A 17,435-nucleotide genomic window follows, 5' to 3' on the forward strand; every position below is an offset into this window, starting at 1 on the left:
CGATATGAAGAGGAATCATGGAAGTAGCGCTTTCGTCGCCTGCACCAGTACATCAATAGCGTTCTCTGTCAGCTTGTATGCCAGCTTCCACGGAGGGAGACCATTGAGAAACCACACCACGAGTATCATCACTGGGAGAAATCTTATCAGATGATGTCATCAACGTGTTAGACAGCTCACTAACAAAAAGCGATGAAAACCTGGTCCTCATGTATGCGCTTCACTAAGCGCTTTAGAACGTGGTATAGGTATCCAACAACGAGTCCGAGAATAACCAGTTCCATGCACCATGGCGTTGCGCGAAGTATACACAGTAGGTTGTATGCTTGCCGGACCTGACGTCGTTGACGGACCAGCCAGAAGGGCGCCATGAGGTACATGGTCAAGAGGAGACGAAGCGCCAGGCTACAGCAGGGCACGAATATCACCAATAGTGGGAAAAGGATGTGCTGGCTGGAAACCAGTAGGCTGTTGACATGCGTAGGCTTAACCTGTCCAACACGATAGATTGGCGGCCTTGTCCTTGGGTTGAATCAGAGGCGTGACAATGCGCTCGACGAGATGCTACTCACGTTCCGTTAGACAATAATCGTCGAATCAAACATACGAACCGCTTGCAGAGTGATGTGATACTGGTGCTGTGAGAGCATAGACGCCATAGTCCTCGCCTTCTCCGGTCACCACATATTTGCGTGGTCCAAGAGCTCCCGCATTTCCGAGACCCGAAAACACCGACGTGCCTCGCGGACTATCGTTGGCACGCCACCGATGTATGGCCAGATTCTCTACTTTAGTCAATAAGATGTCCGAGAGTAATGATGTGCGCACGACGGGTTCGCTTTCAAAGTCAAAATCTGATAGAACGCAGTTGGTGGCTGTGAAGTCGGACCGAACGCGCAGACCCTGTCAAACTAGAAATTTCGACTTTGGCTGGTCGTCTTGAATTTCAGCTCGATATATTCAGTATACCATAAAATGGTCGAGTCACAACATCATCATAGACCAACGCTCAAACAGGTATGTTCATCCGTTGCACAGCGCTGCGCGGTTTAATCAATTCTACGCAGCAAAATAAGCCCTTCAAATCGAAGCATGCTACCAAGGGCGCACTGAAGACTGCCGCCAAAGGTCGAACACAGCGGCAGCATGCCAAGTCCACCAACGCATCCCACGCTGCTGCACAAGTCAAATTGAATCGAAAGAACGCGGCAAAGCAGATACAGAAGAACAAGCGGGCTGAGCTCATTAGCGCGACTAGGCTGTTCTCTGGAAGGGAGGGTGCTCCGAGGGTTGTGGCCGTTGTACCACTTTGCGAAGGGTTGAGGGCAGATGACATCGCAAAGAGCGTTGCGAGCGGGTGGGGTGGAGATATTGACGGATGTCCTCAGGTGGGGATGTGGGAGACGAGGTACGCAATCCTTCTCCACCTAGCAAATTGCCTCCCTGATCTCCTCGCAGAGCTGATCGCTTCAAGACGTCCCTTCAATTCCTTCTCCTTCCCTATCGGCGACTATACACAGCACTCGACGCGTGCCGCGTGGCTGACTATGTTATATTTGCATTGTCAGCACAAACAGAGGTAGATTCCTGGGGTGAACTCTGCCTCAGATGTCTGCAGGCCCAGGCTTTGCCCGATATTGTGACCGTCGTGCCTGTATGCTCCTTCATGACCTGATCCAGACATTATACTAATAAACATTTTTCTGCAGGATCTCGACGAGGTACCGTCGAAGCAGCGTCAGGATACACTGAAATCTCTGCTCTCCTTCATCCAATACTTCGTCCCTTCCCAGACTCGTGTCTTCTTCCTTTCCCCTTCTCAGCCATCTGAAGCCACAAGCACGGCCCGAGCACTTTGTGAAGGCAAGCCGAAGGACGTGGCCTGGAGGAAGGATAGGACGTGGTTGGTAGCGGAGGATGCCGGATGGGTGGCGAGGGAGGAGATGAAGGAAGCCGAAGAGGACGGTACGGGGACGCTGCAGGTCACCGGTGTTATTAGAGGCGGGAGGTTGAGCGTCGACCGTCTGATACACATCCCCAATTTTGGGGACTATCAGATAGAGAAGGTGAGTTTCGCCTATGTATGCTTCACCTGAGTGAAGTTGAGTCCTTTTAGATCACTGCGGCCCCTCACCGCACCGCCAATGTCCAGGACATGGACCAAACAGACGAAGTCCTGGCAGAGCCTAGTTCTGATGCGGACTCCCTCATTTCGCGAAATGAACCGGATGACCTTATGAACGAGCAGACCTGGCCGACCGAAGAGGAAATGCGCGCGGGGGATGAGATGCAGGCAGATGCAGATGCAGCTGAGAACACGGCGAGGAAGCTAAAAAAACTGCCAAAGGGGACAAGCAGTTATCAGGCAGCGTGGATTATGGATGAAGAAGATGAGGACAATGCGGATGAGGGCGATGAAGAGGATGAAGGTGACGACACTGAGGAGGAAGAGCTGGATGAAGAAGATATGGGAGTCGATGGCCCCATGGCGGACATTTCTGAGAAGGGGCTAAATGGATGCGAGGTTCCAGAAGTTGAGCCGAGCATCAGTGCAATGGAGAGCAGCCGGAAGACCGAAGTGCATTTCGACCTACCCGTGGAGGAGGAAGAGACACAGTATGTTCACACATATATCTAGCTTCCCTCACAGACAGTTGACGTTCTTGCAGGCTGAAGACCTACCTCGGGTCTCGCAACCGCCAAAACAAAGATGACCTTGAGTTTCCTGACGAAGTCGATACCCCTCGCGATATTCCAGCACATGCCCGCTTCCAAAGGTACAGAGGGCTCAGATCATTCCGCACCAGCCCATGGGATCCATTCGAGAACCTGCCGGTGGACTACGCAAAGATATTCCAGTTCGAGGATTATCAGAGGACAAGGAGGAGGGTTTTAAGGGAGGATGAACATAGTATTCCTGTGCGCTTCGTCTTTCGACGGTCGGATTTCCCACTAACCGCTCTACAGGAAGGCAAACGCGTTACCCTGCATTTGAGGGATGTCCCACATACGGCCTTCAAAGCTTCCAAATCGACATTCCCGTTCACCCTGTTTGCTCTATTGAAGCATGAGCACAAGTATTCGGTGCTAAACTTTGTCGTTCAGCGAAACACAGAATACGACGGAATTGTGAAGTCGAAGGTCCCACGATTTCTCTTGATACACTACTCAGTTATCTAATTCATGCATCAGGACGAACTTCTTGTATGTGCTGGTCCAAGGCGATATACTGCAAAACCGATCTACAGTCAGTATGTAAGGGGAGGCGGCAAAGGTTCCAACAACGTGCACAAGTTCGAGCGTTTTCTCCGTCATGGCTTGGCCACTGCTGTTTCTCTTTACGCCCCGATCATGTTTGGGAAACAGCCGTGCTTGTTGTTGCGAGAGAGCGAAGATCCACAAGAACCACACTTGGTTGCAACGGGCACGTTCATGAACCCGGACACAAAGCGTGTCATCGCAAAGAAGATCATCCTCACCGGCGTACCTTACAAGGTACACAAACGAACTGCTACAATTCGGTATATGTTCTTCAATCCCGAAGATGTTCGGTACTTCGCGCCGATTCAGCTTCATACCAAGCATGGTCGTGTGGGACACATCAGCGAGTCACTAGGTACCCATGGCTATTACAAGGCGCACTTTGATGGGCCAATCACTCAGATGGATACCATTTGCATGTCTCTCTACAAGAGGGTCTTTCCAAGATGGTGTCAGCTCTGGAAGGAGCCCTCTCGGCCAGTAAATGCCCTCCAAGACAGCATGGAAACCGAGGATTAGATATCACGCCTTTGTTCTGTATGGTACTACATGATTAGAATGGCATTAATGCATGTCTCCTGCTGCTTGACCCAGGCTCACACCGCTGGGACGAGTCCAGCAGCAACAGCAGCCCGAGTCCTACGCGTGGGAGGAGGCGCTTGGACCGCATCCGCATCTACTTCATCCTGCACACGCCGTACCGCTGCCGCCCTTGTCCTTGGTGCGGGCCGATAATCGCTACTTTGAGTGTCAGTCCTACTCAGAGGACCGCGAGATCGTGCCTCGTCTGCTGTGCGACGCATTTCCTTCAACACATCATTTGCCTGATCGTAATTGTCGCCCTGATCCCGCAGAACCTCCGTAACAACAGTGACGTCGAAGTAATAGCCATGCTCTGTTCGGAGCTCTTCCGCCATCTCGTTTCGTTCCTGGACCGCACGCTGCATGACATCATTGATGGAAACACGGCCGTTTGAACCCCGAGGACGCCGTGGGTCACCAGAAGAAGCCCGTCGTGCGTCTCCGGCCGGAAAACGAGTTTGATCAGGAGGAAGTTCATTGAAATCCAGCTGCCGAATTCGAGCTAAGGGCTCGCTGGCGCGGGAAACTCCAGTCGGGGCACGTTCGGTAGGATCGATCTGCAGTGCCTGTGCCTGTTCCAGCAGCTCCTGCACACCTGGCTCGGGCTCTGGTGTAAGCTGCTCAACAGTGTCCTGGCTGCTCTGAGACATGCTCGGGGGTCTGGCCTCGCCGTCGCGCCGGGAAGCCATTCGTGGGGTTCCATTGTCTATTCCTGAGCCATTATCGAGTTCGGCTTCGACTTCTAGCAATTCCGAGTCACCTTCGTTGTTCTGGTAGGTCGAATTTTGCAATCGAGCTGGGGACCTTAAGCTTACGTCTCGCAAAGGAGACCAAGCTGCTGGCGGTGAATGTGGCGTTGGAGGTTCCGGCGCTTGGGAGCGACGTTGGCCTGGAGTTGAAGGCGAACGCGGTGTTTGGATATTCACGGTTCGCCTGCCATTCCGGGAAGGAGGCCATCTATCACCCGAGCGGTCGGTCGTTTGGTCATAGTTGGGGACGCCCATGCCTCGCCGCCGCAGAATGGGCAACTGGGTGTTTCCAGGTGCGGTGGTTCTATACGTGGGTGGTGGCTGGGATTCGCCAGGGGGAACTTGAGGGGGCGAATCGGGGGCATTTCTGTTAGAGTAATTTGATCAACACACTGGTGTTACACGGCTCTCGAATGACCTACAGATTCTCATCTTCGTTTCCAGCTGGTTCTTCCATATTACCATCTTCATCGTCGTTTCCAGCTGGTTCTTCCATATTACCATCTTCATCGTCGTTTCCAGTTGGTTCTTCCATATTACCATCTTCATCGTCGTTTCCAGTTAGTTCTTCCATATTACCATCTTCATCGTCGTTTCCAGTTAGTTCTTCCATATTACCATCTTCATCGTCGTTTCCAGTTAGTTCTTCCATATTACCATCTTCATCGTCGTTTCCAGCTGGTTTTTCCGTAATACTGTCTGGCACTTCTTCATTCGAAGGCATGGTCGTATTCATTCTTCTCCGCTTTGACGGACTGCGTCCTGGTGGATGCATGAGATCGTCATCCGCATCCTCGTCCTCGTTCTCGTTATCCTCCGGCTCTGGGGCTGGGCGCTTCTTCGCTGTTGGGATTGATCCTACGGTACTATTTCGTAATCTGACACTCCTCTCGAAACCAATAGCTCGCGGGAATTCTCCACCACGATCGCGCACCCAGCTATGAGTGCTCAGCCATGTTTCAATTTCTTTGTCAAACCATTCCCGTAGGTTGCGATAGCGCTCCCGCCATCCTTCATACGGATGCATAGCAGCATGCTTGACTGCCTTGGCCTGAAATATTTATAAGCTACTTGCCCAGAAAACACCCCAGAAAACACGAATTGCGCACCTTCACGCCATCGTCATTCAATAAAATGTACTTCTGCGCATCAGCCTTCAATCTGTCCTCCAGCATCTGATACAGAGTAAACCCAAGACGGCCACCCTTCTCCGCATCCGGAATTTGTCGAGCAATGTGCGAAATAAGGATTGCATCGTCGTCACGGGTGAACTCAACGCGACTGTTACAGAATTAGCACAAGGTACCACGAACAGCCTGGCCAAAACGTACGCTGATCCTGCTCTTCTACCAGGCATGCCCTTCCGAGGCGGCTTCGAAAGAACAACGTTCCCGGCCTTTATCCACCTTTCCAGTACATCCTGTTCTTCCACGTATACATTGGCATCCCACAGGCTATTTTTCAACTTCGTTATCTCGTGTACAGTATCTTCGGTTGTGTTCACAAGTATGACCCTGGCTTGAGATCTCAAAACAGCGCAGAAGCCTCCGAACTCCTGATATATAGAGTAAGTGCTAGGGACCCGCCTGTATAGGGAAGAGCTAAAATACCTCTATCTGCTTGCACAGTCGACTCCGCTCGGCACCCTTGACACTGTAGTGAATATGGATCGGCAGCTGTGATCCGAGAACCACCATATCGGCGAGAATGCACTTCTCTATCGCTATGAGGAGTTGGGTGATGGGGATTGGGGCAGGCTCGTCGTCCATGGGCACATCTTGGTTTTCTAGGCGGTTCTTTTTGATGCTTTTGCTGACCCAAGACATGTGTACCACAGTGTGCAGCGGTGTATCGGACCATCTTGCGCCAAATGACTTGGGTTTGGTTGCATTGTACACGATTATGCCATGGCTAGGGATGACCTTCAAGACTTCACCGCCATGATCCTAAGACTTGATTAAGATATATTCACATGCATACAAGACTGCACAGACCGTTATCTTCTTCGCAAGTACTGTACGAGTCTCATCGTCGATGTGGGGAGAATCCTGGATGTAGAACTTCATGGGCTTCTTGTCGTTCGTGTAAAACAGGGTTGACTGTGAGCATATTACTGGATGAGTCTCTGAGCGTTGGGTTTCGATACACACATTAGCACCAAATGAATCCAGATCACGAAACTCGTTCGTCTCCGCCATCTGGTAGAAGGAGCGAAAAGAGTCACGTCGAGAAGAAGGTAAGGAAGAAGATAACTTACAGTTACACGTGTGTACACGCGTTGAGTCGCGTCTCAAGGGTCCATTGTTTACACGAGGGTGCTTGTCGGACGTGTCCGGTAGACTGGAGGCACATTCTCAAGATATCACGACGAAATTACTATCAACATACACATATACGTGGAAATCACAAGGAGATGAGTTCATGACCAGACAATACAGATTTGATTTTGCTCAAAGAGCTCACCGCCGCCGAACACTCTTACGTCGAGACGCAGATTCTTCCGCCTCTTGTGCTGCCCGTTTGGCAGCGCGAGAACGCGTCTCTCGTACCTCGATTTTGGGCGCTTCTTGCTCCTCGTCCTGTTCTTCTGCATCGTTGTCGCCCTGCTCGCCATCGGTATCCTGCCCATCCCCTTTATCTTGATGGGGCTCAACGGAGGGTGTGGCCACAAGGACATCAAGCTGTTTCGCCCCCTTCTTGGGTCTGCCAGGTCCACGTGGTGCCTTGTTCGTCGCCCCTTTTGGTCTCCCGGGTCCGCGCCGTGGATTGATCGGTGGGGCTGGCGGAACGACGGCAGGACGTTCGGAAGGCACTTGCACAGAGTCTGCTGGTGGTTGAGTAAGACCAATATCCGCGCTGTTCCATTAATGATTAGCATCCACCAATCATGGAGGATATCGTCTTACTTTCCGCTTGCCTGATTCTGCTCTTCCTCTTCAGCCTGCTCCTCATCCTCGCCTTCGGCGTCCTCATCAGATTGGACGACTGCTTCGGCTGCTGCCTCTTCTGCACCAGTATGTTCTTCGAAATCACTGTCTACCTCGTCGGCTTCGTGAAGATGCACCTCGACGGGCAATGCTTTCTTAGAGGATCCTCGCCTAGTTGGCCGTTTCGTCTTGCTCGATTCTCCGCCTCGCTGGGTATAGTAAGGATGCTCTTCCAAAAACTTGTCAATGCGGGTGTCGAATTCTTCTTTGGCCTTCTTGTACCGATTCTGCCACGACGACCAAGGATGTTGAGCGGCATAAATGAGATCTTCCTCCTACAATATCTGTTCAGGGGCAAATGCATGCGCATACAACAAGATGACGCACCTCTTTTGTTCTGATATCTGCCGGTTTGTTACGAGCTTTCGCCGCATCATGTTGCAACACTCTCTCAAACTGCTGGTACAGAACGTTTCCTTGTCGGCCATAACCAAAAGGAGCAGCTTTTGCCAAGTAATGAACGAGACGAGAATCATCACCAGCTGTGAACGATACACGCCTACAAGAAATGAAACAATCCACGGAATGGAATATTATGTACTCACGGGTTTGCGCGCTTTGGAGTTCGCTGTGACGGTGGTTTTGCAAGTGGGGTTAGCCCAACTTCACCGTCCTGAGTCCAACGCCGAAGAGCTCCAGGGGGTTCAATCCAACGGTCGTGGCCACGAACCCGAAATAGTAGACCTTCTTCACCCCAGATGTGTTCTTCCCATGTTCCATTATTTTGGTCAGCGATGATGATACGAGCAGAGTCCTCGAAGAGAGTTAGGAAGCCGCCATATTGCTAGGCGCCGTCAAATTTCGATTGATAAACAAATATGGAGTGAACACACCGTAATCAATTTGGCCAGTCTCCTTCTCTCATCCCCTTCAATTGAATAGTCGATGTATACTGGGAGCTGCATGCCTTTCTGCTCTGTTATGAAATCTGCAAGAAGCCGGTGGTTCGGTCGGATATACTGTAAGCTTTCTAATTCGACCGGTTTAGGTTCATCCGACATGGGTCGCCACCAGTCATCCCGCTTATTGTCCCTCACCGATACGTAGACCCAGCTCCAGTGAACCGGATTCTTCATGGGTGTCGTACAGTGCTCGACGGCTGCATATTTGTCCTTCGCATCAAAGACGAAAAAGCACGGTCCTTTCGACGGGAGTTCAGCCACGACAGCTCCTCCAGAGTTCTACGACGACCATCGCAATCAGTGCAATGAATATCGAGCTCAAGGAGGATTATCGTACAATAATCCAAGTAGAGAGCTTGGCGCGGGCTGCCGAAGTAACGTTCGGAGCTTTCGCAATAACGAAAGGGATGGGAAGATCCGATCCTTTCTTCATGCGAAAGAGTTCAGGCTACATGGGACCAGAAGTCAGCATCTACAAGCTCATGTCAATCACGTAGCGCCCACGTTAAACTCCGTTATCTCCAGCGATTCTAACACCTCCATGGCAAGCTGTAGAGCCAAGCTTGGGTTATACAGATTGTTGACACAGGGGTGTTGGAGTTGGGTTAGGGTTGGCACCCCTAGGGTTTGCTGATAAGCTCTGCTGACGGAGGTATTCAATCTATTAGTGTTCCACAGGGTTTTCATGTGCCCAGTTGACAATCAAGCCGAACTCGAAACAGCTGAGACGCACGAACAATCGGCTGCCTGAAATGAATCGAACAACATCCTATTAATTCAAGCGACATTGTAACAAGAGAACAAGAGCTAAGAGGGGAATCATAGCGCAACATCGAGCTCTACTGAGACACGACGGCCCATATTTGTAAGGAGATATAACCGAAAGAGCGCTACAGTAGGTGCCTGACGTTGGGTCGGACGGACGAGAGGGGGAGAGACATAGAGGAGACAGATATCTGGGATCCACCCAGGAGGACAAAGAAATACACAGCGAATTAGGAGGCAGTTCGTGGAACGAGCCCATTAAACGAGTGACTGGAGAATCAGTAGATAACCCGAGTGGAGACAGATGACGGGAAAGTTAGTGCGAGAAACAGGCTTAGATTCAGTTCGGGTCGACGGTCTCACGCCTTAAGCCCGAACGCTGAAGGCGACGCAGTTGCAACGGCAGCTTGTGGTGGTGGAACCGAGCTAGCTGGCTTTGATAATCCTGCAGCGACTGTGGCGGCGGAGGAGCCTGTTCCTGTTCCTGGATGGTCCCAAGGGGAGGCTGGCCGAGGGAGAGAAGGTGATGAGGACTGAGCAAGGGACCCGCGTGGGTACCCATGGATATTGAGGGCGTGAGGGTTTGATGGAAGCCAATTGCGTGGGCCAGCGTTTGCTGATGGTGCAGAGGCACTGGTGAGCTGAGGGGAAGGGGAAGGTGTTGCGAGGATGTGAGAGATTGCTGAAACCCGCCTTGCTGGAGGAACTGTACATGCGGGGCCGGCAGATCCAGATGTAGCGGCGGTGGACGCTGACCCGTCTGGGGAAGATCCGGCTCCGGAGGAAACATCTGCTGCCCGAACTGGTTGTTCTGCATTTCGTACGCTGCTGCCATCTCCTGCTGCTGCTGCATCCCCATCGACAAAGGATCGACTTGGTCCGGTGAGAGTGTCTGTGGATCCATTTGATGACCCGCTTGAATCTGATCCAAGTACTGCTGATTGTCCGCCATAAACTGGGCCCGCTGATCTGGCATCTGGGCTGCAGATATCCATGAGGGAGAGCCTTCGGGAGGGGGGTCGAGAGGGGTCATCGGAAGGGGAAACATTGCGGGGTCCATCCCCATTCCGAAGTTCATGTGTTGCATATTTACGTTCATGCCCATGTTCGGGTGCATCTGCATTCCCATACCCATTTGGGGTGACATACCCAGGTTTAGGCCCATAGCCATCTGCATGTCCAGCGTCGACATAGGGGGCAGAACGAAGCCCTGAAGGTGCTGTTGGAGATGCTGCTGCGGCTGTCCCTGCTGTTGTGGGTGCGCGGGCAGGTGCAGTTGGAGATTGTGGGATACTGAATGAAGTACGGATGGTCCCTCGGACGGCTGATGTTGGGGATGCATATAGTCCATCATACGCCCCATATTGTCCCGCAAGGCTGGGGCTGGATACGCCGCTAAATCCTGTATATGGCCGAACGGGTTGTTGTCCTGCTGGGCCGACATCATAACTTCCCCGTCTCGAGCCTGCATAGCTAGCTGCTCCAGCTGAGGCCGTGTATGGCCTGGGAAGCTTGCTGATCGGACGTGAGGCGGATGAGGGCGTGTGTGGCCGCTCGTCTGCTGCATCTGGAATTGGGATGTCGCCATCGTCGTCTGTAAAAGGATATGTCCGCTTACGCTGCTGCTGGCCATTGGGTGCGGTGGGAGGCGGCCGATAAGCGAATATGCTTGATGACCCTCCTGGGGCGGTAGCTGTTCCAGGTCGGGAAGAGGATAGGTATCCGCCTGCTGTGTTGGGCCTTGAGTATACTCCTCCTGCAGAGTCACCTCCAGCTGTTCCTGGAGCGGGAGGTGGCTGGAATGCGAACTGAGATTCATACCCTGGCGAAGGGGGCTGCTCGACGATTCCCCTTGGTGGTCCGATGGGGAAGAAGTGCTGATCGACAGGTTGGAACGGCTGCGCGACGGGAGGATGGGCGCCGAAGGCGGACCGTTGCCGTGCAGAAGCGAAAAGTAATCCAGCATCTCCTGCTCTTCCAGAGGACTCACCAAAGCTGTCATATTGACCTTCAGCTCCGCTTGCTGTGCCTGGGCGGCCGCTGCCAAAGCCAAGTTGGGCATGGATACGGGGTGGTGATGCGCGAGAGGCCGCTGGGGCAGAGAGGTAGGGAACTGCGGCTGCGCCTGTTGCAACTGGGGCGGCGGTGCCGTCTGAGGTGCCTGCGAGGGCGTCTGGTGGGGGGAGATGGCGAGTGGTCGCTTGCGGCGCCGCTGTTGGGGTTGGGAGAGGGTAGTGACGTTTGCGAGCGAACTCTGCTGGCGCGGTAGTTGGCCGCGTTGGGTCGGAGACGAACGGTGGGGAGAACCCGTCGCCGCTGACGGAGACGCCTGTTCCTGGCGGTGATCCAAAGGCATCGTAGAAGGAGATTGCAGGTGCTGCTGATCCTGAGCCTTGGTCCTGAACTGTTCCTGGGTAGCTGGAGCCGAAGCCGGAGGTACCTGGACGAACGCCCGTGCCTGGGCGGGAGGAGGGGGGAGGAGCCCGATCGAGGAGAATTGAAACTGGTGGTAGGGTCTCCCTTGAGCCTGTGCCACCTGCGCTGCTTGGGAGCCCGCTGGACCCAGGCCTTGCGGAGAGAGGAGAGGTTGCTGAACTACCTGGGTTGGCTGATTGGGGTCCATAGGGCTGGACATGGTGCTCGTTGTGCTGGTTGCTGAACCCGGCTGGTCCGACGGCATAGGTTGGCCTGTGTGATTGGAGCTGGTCATAAGGAGACTGCTGGAAGCCGTAGTGCTGCTGCTGCTGCTGGCCGATGGGGGAGGAGGGAACACGTGATTCGTAAAATTGGGTGGAAAGGGACTGGTTGGAGAAGCGAAAGGAGTGCCCTGAGCGAGGAAATTGGCCACCGGTGCTGGCAGGGGAGGCGCCGGCGGCGTTGAAGGAGGGGGCGCCGGGTGGGAATCCTGGGTTGGCCCGAAAGGATTGGTCCGCCCCTCGAGGGGCGGACCAGGGGTTATGTTGTTGTTGGGCGGAGGGGAGTGTTCCAGACTGAAAATAATCCCCGCCGTGCTCGGCGGGGTAGTTGACTTCATAACCAGCGGACGTGTCAGGCCTGGCGTGTGGATTACGCGGTATGATGCGAAAACCACGTGTAGGGCTATTATCGTTGTAATCCTGGATGCCACCAGCGCTCAAAGACCCCTTGTCGTTCATTGGCGAATCCTGTCCATCGCCAAGCCGAGGTCCATTCGTGGAAAGTATCGAATGCAGCTGACCCAGATCGCGCATCATCTGCTCGTTCTGGTCAGGGCGATCGGCATGCACGGTGTGCGCGTGCTGGCGTAGATTATCTAGCCGTGAGAACTGCTTCCCACAATGGCATTTGAACGGACGTTCTCCGGTATGTTTCCTGAAATGAACGCGTCGATTACGTGGAATCGATAGTTGTAAAAAGCGGAGATGGCGTACCTGACGTGGCGAGCAAGATGCTCTGATCTGCTGAATACCATCCTGCATTCACCATAACCCCTGCACTGAAATGTCTTTGCTGCTGGACCACGATACTTCTTTGCTGGTGGAGGACCATGATTTGATGTTGCGAGAGTGCCCTCCATTGCTTGTACGAGGAGGGCGGGGGAAGGAGAGGGAGAGGGGGGGAGGGGAGGGGAGGAGGAGGAGGAGGTGTGGATATTGAGCGATGAAATGGCGGTGTAGATAGATGGAGGAGGGAGGAGAAGAAGAGGAAGAGCAAAGCCAGCGCTGTGTGGGTGGGAACGAGACCGGCCTTTCGGAAGCAGGTGAGGGAAGGGAGAAGAACGAAGAAGGTCGGGCGCGTGTTCTGTCTGTGTGGGTCGATAGATTAAGTTTGACTGTCCTTTCAACGCGACAGTGACTTCAATAGTGCCAAAGGTCGGCTTGTGGTCACTTCTCTCCAAGTTGAATATCCCTCTTCAACCCTGTCAATGCAATAGTCAGAGAGGTGAACGTCGGTCGTTCTCCTCTTCCTCCCCACCGACAGCAAAGAAATACCCCCCCTCGCGTGGTCGGCCCGTATGTGCTCCTCTTCTGTCTCTTGGATGTCTTCCCTCCAACTAATCCAATCTGGCTCCGACTTCGGAAGCGAAACCGACTCGGGATTACCCTAGAGGGCGAATCTGTCGGTTGAATAAACACACACACCTCCAACAATTTAATCCGTCTACAGATTCTAGCCTCTCGGAACCGGCTTGTCCTGTCACTCCGTGTGGTCAGCGGGGTGAATGGAGGGCAAGACCGGGGTGAGGCAGCAATCGGAGATTGGAAAAAATAGCACCCGCGCTTGCTCGAATCCCGCGAGATCGACGTCAGCAGAGACCACCTCCTCTGCCGGCACAATGTCACTCGGATGCAAATAGAGGGCAGGACCCCAGGTGACACCCTTATGAGAGGTTGATCAGACGTGTCCCGCGGGTTAGGGGATATCAAGAGACTCTGTGGGGAGGATGTAACCTTTTCCCCCTCGATATTCAGGGGCGGGCCGAGCGGTGGGAGAAGGGCGCGTCGCAAGAGGGGGATAAGCGACGATGAGGGACAGGGAAGAGGGGCAAAAGTGTGCCACAGTCGTCACTCGCTCGCCTGTTATATGAGCGTTCTCGGGGCCGCAAGCTGACGAAATTGTCTTCTCTCGCTCGGGGAGCGTGGCCAGCGAAGGCGACTGTCCCGCGCTTGACCATGCCAGAATAAGGAAGAAGGGTTGCTTATGCAGAGACGCCCAGGTGGGCTACTCATGAGATACCTCAATGTATGCTCACACCCGTCACGCGATGGTCTCCCCGCCTTCTTCTCTCATCCCCCGTCTACCGCCTGCCAGATGTGCAATGCTTATCCGTCCCAACCGGCCAACTCAATTCGACTTGCTCGTGTTTGCCCGGGACAACGTATTTTGGCGTCACTTCACATACGTTGACATAATTTTCACCCGTCGTCTGGCCAGCGCTCCAATATCCACCCATGCCGACAACGGGAATCAACACGGCTACTTGGTGATCGTAGCCACATCCGTTTATCCCCCTGAACAATAAGTAACCAGGGCAAGGCACATCCGTTCCTATATGCTGTGCTCCCCCCATCGCTACTGTGCCTCGTCGACGCTCTCTCACCCATCACGATGCGACGACGACGACTTGAACGGTGTCTTATCCCGTAAAGCCTCACCACCAGTATTATCATATCGTCCAGCCCTCAAAGATGGTCCCTGCCTCCCTGTTCTCCGTGAACCCTGTGTATCGGGCAACACAGACCCTCATATACATTCCCCTTCCACCAATCAGAGGGTCCCTCGGGGTCCTTGGCATTTGATCCTTTGTCGAAAGAAGGCAAGAGCACGAGAACACGCTCTCGGTCATCAGCTTCTCTCGGGTTTGCTCCACAACAACAGCCGATATGTACAGCAACCATAACAGGGCATCTGTCAGTGCAATTATAATCCAAATACGGCGATCACACTGCACTTATATCTTTCAATTTGCTATAATTACAACCGGAATAATAAACACCTGACTCATTTACGTTCATTCGGGACTTACTCGCTCGCAATGAAAATGGAAATGCTTCTTTCATCGCTCTTCCACCCTTTCCAGAACCCCGGCCGACCTTCTCCCGCCGCTTATTCCAGCCACCCCTCCCAGCTGTGCTGCTTCCCTTGTCTTCCAAGAAGCCCTATTGTCTCCCTTTCTTCACTTTCTTCATCCACCTGACAATCCGATTCATATCAGTCCCTAGGCCCCGTCCTTTCCCGCAGCTCAACAGTTTCTTGACCCTTCCGCCGCTTCTCCCGAATATCCGCTTGAGCTGGAGGTAAAACTCTGGACTGGACCAATCTTCTTTGCACAGCTGGCTGCTCCTGAATCGCTCTCTCAATCTCCCGTACTCACAGCGGTGACCCGAGAATCGCCGGAGGATGATTGCAATTTCCATCATTGTGAAAAACTTCAACCCAAAACAGCATCCCGGTACCGCCGAGCTCCATCAACCTCCTGTGCTGGCACAGAATCGGAGCGAGTCCTCGGCATTCCTGATGTCCGACCCTCGGGATCGGCACCGGTACTGCCATGGAGATCCAGTAGCGCCGCCAGCGCGACATCGATTGTTCTCAAACAACAATCGGGTATGCGCCACAAGTCATTGACGACAATGGAAAAAACCAGCCCAATGTGGCTAGCTGCCTCGCTAAGAAGGCTTGCCAGCACACTGGAATTTTGGTCGTGGTCGTGGTGAGAGAGGCCTTCAATTTGCGTAGTGTTTCAATCATGTTCAGTTATCGACAGTGACTATTCTCAATCACAAACACATTCTTCAATTCGTCAATATAATTCATCAAGCCAGCGGAGCTCTGTGCTAAGTCTCAAAGAGGAGTAAACAGCGCCCCTCTCCTATGTACTGGAGGTCGTCGCATAGGCAATTCACGTCGCGGGAATCCCTCAAACTCAAACCCAGGGGCAAACAGCATATCCCTCGGAGTTCCAAACAGTCTACAGCTCGACAAATAGTGTCGTTCTACCGCAGCATGTTGTTCTCGAGGTGTCCTCGGGTTGATCGCAATTACGCCCCCGCAGGTATAGCACCAGTGAGTGTTGCAGCCCGGGGCGGAGCAAGCGATGTGATTGCAACCCGTGATCTTGTCTGTGTTCGTCTTGCATGTTGGGCAGGGCTTCCAGCCCCGTTGCCGCATAAGCGATTGAAGCTCCTCTATTCCTTCACAGTCGTGTTTCGGTCCACCAAATGGAACCGTTTTGTTGCATGCCTTGCACCACTGGTGGAAGCAGCCAGGAAGAGGACAGAGAATCAACTGAGCGGTATTGTACTCGGCCTTGTCCACGTGAGCAGAGCGATCACACTTGGTGCAATGGATCTCAACAGAGAAAACTGCAAGATCAAGCTCGTCCCAGTGCCTCGCTTGATCCCCCGTCAAGCCCAGTTTGTCAGCCACTTCACGAGAGATGGCTGGGCAAGATACATCAGATCACACCCGACAGATCAACAGTCATGACTCACAAGTGGGATCCTCGGCTTCGTCGGCAACACAGGTAGGGCAGCATATCGGAAGCTTGCCCGCATCCAATCTTGATGCAACATAACTCTTCAAACATTCGCGACAATAGGGATGCCCGCATGGCTTAAGTGTCTCGGCGTCCTCTTCAGTCATGTCGTCCAAGCAGATCGCACAATCTTTGCGCCTCGGTTCAGTATGGTTGATAACCCTTAGTGTGCCTTGGCGTGGACGTATCGGGTGTATTCTTGCGGCGTCATCGATGCGCTGGGGGTAGGGAAGGATAGGATAATGGGGGATCCTTGGTCTGTCCATCATCTCCATTCGCATGTCTTCTCGAAGCATCTCTTGCAACATGAAGAGCCGTGCCCACAGGAGCTCCCGTTCGAGATCTCGAGCAGGTCGAGGGACGAAGACGCCAGGCATCGGTGGAGGCATTGGTGGATTGACAAGTTGGTCTTCTTCTACCACCTCAGCCGGCGGATTGATATTGGCCGGGGGAGACTCATGCGGAGGGCCAGCAGCTGAGATCTGGGCCTCCTGAGCTGGGCGTGGCTTCGGGCTGTTCGCTTGTTGCCGTGTAAGCGGTTGCTTGCGAGGATAGTGCATGGAAGGCCTCGCTGAGGTGGATGTTCCTGAGACAGGGGCGGGACTCAAGAAGGATCGCTGGTCAGAAGGCGTGGTATTGGAGGCTGAAGAGGTAGGTACCACAGCAGGCTGATCGCCATTTCTGGGAGAAGGCCTCGCAGCCGGTGCGGGTGCAGGCCCTGCTGGCGCATGTTGTCTGGTACTAGTGCTGGGCGTGGCCGACGCGTGCTGGATATTAGCGTCTTGGTCGCTCAGTGGGCGAGAAATCTCAGAAGCAGCCGCTGCAGCCCGTCTAGCTGCTTTCTCAGAGACAGGTTTGTCGATAGGAGGGAATGCGATTGAAAGAGCCGACTTCGCCAAGAAGAGGGTAGGCTTCTGAGAAAAGAATAGAGTAGCAAGAGCCGATGGAGGCATGAGATGGTAACGGGGAATATTGAGTGCTGTATGACCTGGATCTGCCCGTGTATGAAGACCATTATATATACCTCGTATTTGTACGGACTCTCGTATCAGAGCAAAGAGTGGGCGCCTAACCAGAAGTTCGAGTCGCAAGGGTTCTCACATCCGCATTTCCGACACCGCCTCACCCCCTTGAAGAACAACACAGCAGGTTTGGGGCTTTCAACTGATAT

At 53.4% G+C, this 17,435-nt stretch overlaps 4 protein-coding genes across 4 annotated transcripts; 2 read left to right on the forward strand and 2 right to left on the reverse strand.

Moving 5' to 3' along the window:
- Positions 1 to 1,355: 1,355 nt before the first annotated feature.
- On the forward strand, positions 1,356 to 5,097 carry DACRYDRAFT_75358 (DUF663-domain-containing protein). The gene is made up of 8 exons (XM_040776130.1): positions 1,356 to 1,408; positions 1,459 to 1,654; positions 1,710 to 2,066; positions 2,117 to 2,616; positions 2,670 to 2,919; positions 2,968 to 3,141; positions 3,193 to 4,959; positions 5,015 to 5,097. The coding sequence occupies exons 1-7, from the start codon at positions 1,395 to 1,397 to the stop codon at positions 3,778 to 3,780; spliced, it is 2,079 nt and encodes a 692-aa protein (XP_040632806.1). The 5' UTR covers positions 1,356 to 1,394; the 3' UTR covers positions 3,781 to 4,959; positions 5,015 to 5,097.
- A 4,198-nt stretch (positions 5,098 to 9,295) lies between these two features.
- DACRYDRAFT_20237 (uncharacterized protein) lies at positions 9,296 to 12,834 on the reverse strand. The gene is made up of 3 exons (XM_040771854.1): positions 12,657 to 12,834; positions 12,049 to 12,597; positions 9,296 to 11,993 (listed from the first exon to the last, which is right to left on the reverse strand). The coding sequence occupies exons 2-3, from the start codon at positions 12,399 to 12,401 to the stop codon at positions 9,587 to 9,589; spliced, it is 2,760 nt and encodes a 919-aa protein (XP_040632807.1). The 5' UTR covers positions 12,402 to 12,597; positions 12,657 to 12,834; the 3' UTR covers positions 9,296 to 9,586.
- Positions 12,835 to 12,872: 38 nt separating this feature from the next.
- Positions 12,873 to 13,734, forward strand: DACRYDRAFT_20238 (uncharacterized protein). Its single transcript, XM_040771855.1, has one exon. The coding sequence runs from the start codon at positions 12,907 to 12,909 to the stop codon at positions 13,078 to 13,080; it is 174 nt and encodes a 57-aa protein (XP_040632808.1). The 5' UTR covers positions 12,873 to 12,906; the 3' UTR covers positions 13,081 to 13,734.
- A 1,434-nt stretch (positions 13,735 to 15,168) lies between these two features.
- DACRYDRAFT_75359 (uncharacterized protein) lies at positions 15,169 to 16,530 on the reverse strand (the record flags this gene model as incomplete). The annotated part of the gene is made up of 3 exons (XM_040776131.1): positions 15,169 to 15,439; positions 15,494 to 16,169; positions 16,221 to 16,530. The coding sequence occupies 2 exons, from the start codon at positions 16,528 to 16,530 to the stop codon at positions 15,571 to 15,573; spliced, it is 909 nt and encodes a 302-aa protein (XP_040632809.1). The 3' UTR covers positions 15,169 to 15,439; positions 15,494 to 15,570.
- Between the last annotated feature and the right edge of the window lie 905 nt (positions 16,531 to 17,435).

This window comes from Dacryopinax primogenitus (assembly GCF_000292625.1).
Source record: "Dacryopinax primogenitus strain DJM-731 SS1 chromosome Unknown DACRYscaffold_2, whole genome shotgun sequence".
In the NCBI taxonomy this organism is placed as follows: domain Eukaryota; kingdom Fungi; phylum Basidiomycota; class Dacrymycetes; order Dacrymycetales; family Dacrymycetaceae; genus Dacryopinax; species Dacryopinax primogenitus.

Coding starts and splice junctions, on each gene's coding strand:
- DACRYDRAFT_75358 (XM_040776130.1), top strand. Junction 1,655..1,709: donor ATATTGTGACCGTCGTGCCT/GTATGCTCCTTC, acceptor ATTTTTCTGCAG/GATCTCGACGAGGTACCGTC. Junction 2,067..2,116: donor GGGACTATCAGATAGAGAAG/GTGAGTTTCGCC, acceptor GAGTCCTTTTAG/ATCACTGCGGCCCCTCACCG.
- DACRYDRAFT_20237 (XM_040771854.1), bottom strand. CDS start 12,401: ATGAACGACAAGGGGTCTTTGAGCGCTGGTGGCATCCAGGATTACAAC. Junction 11,994..12,048: donor TCCTTTCGCTTCTCCAACCA/GTCCCTTTCCAC, acceptor CCCATCGGCCAG/CAGCAGCAGCAGCACTACGG.
- DACRYDRAFT_20238 (XM_040771855.1), top strand. CDS start 12,907: ATGGAGGAGGGAGGAGAAGAAGAGGAAGAGCAAAGCCAGCGCTGTGTG.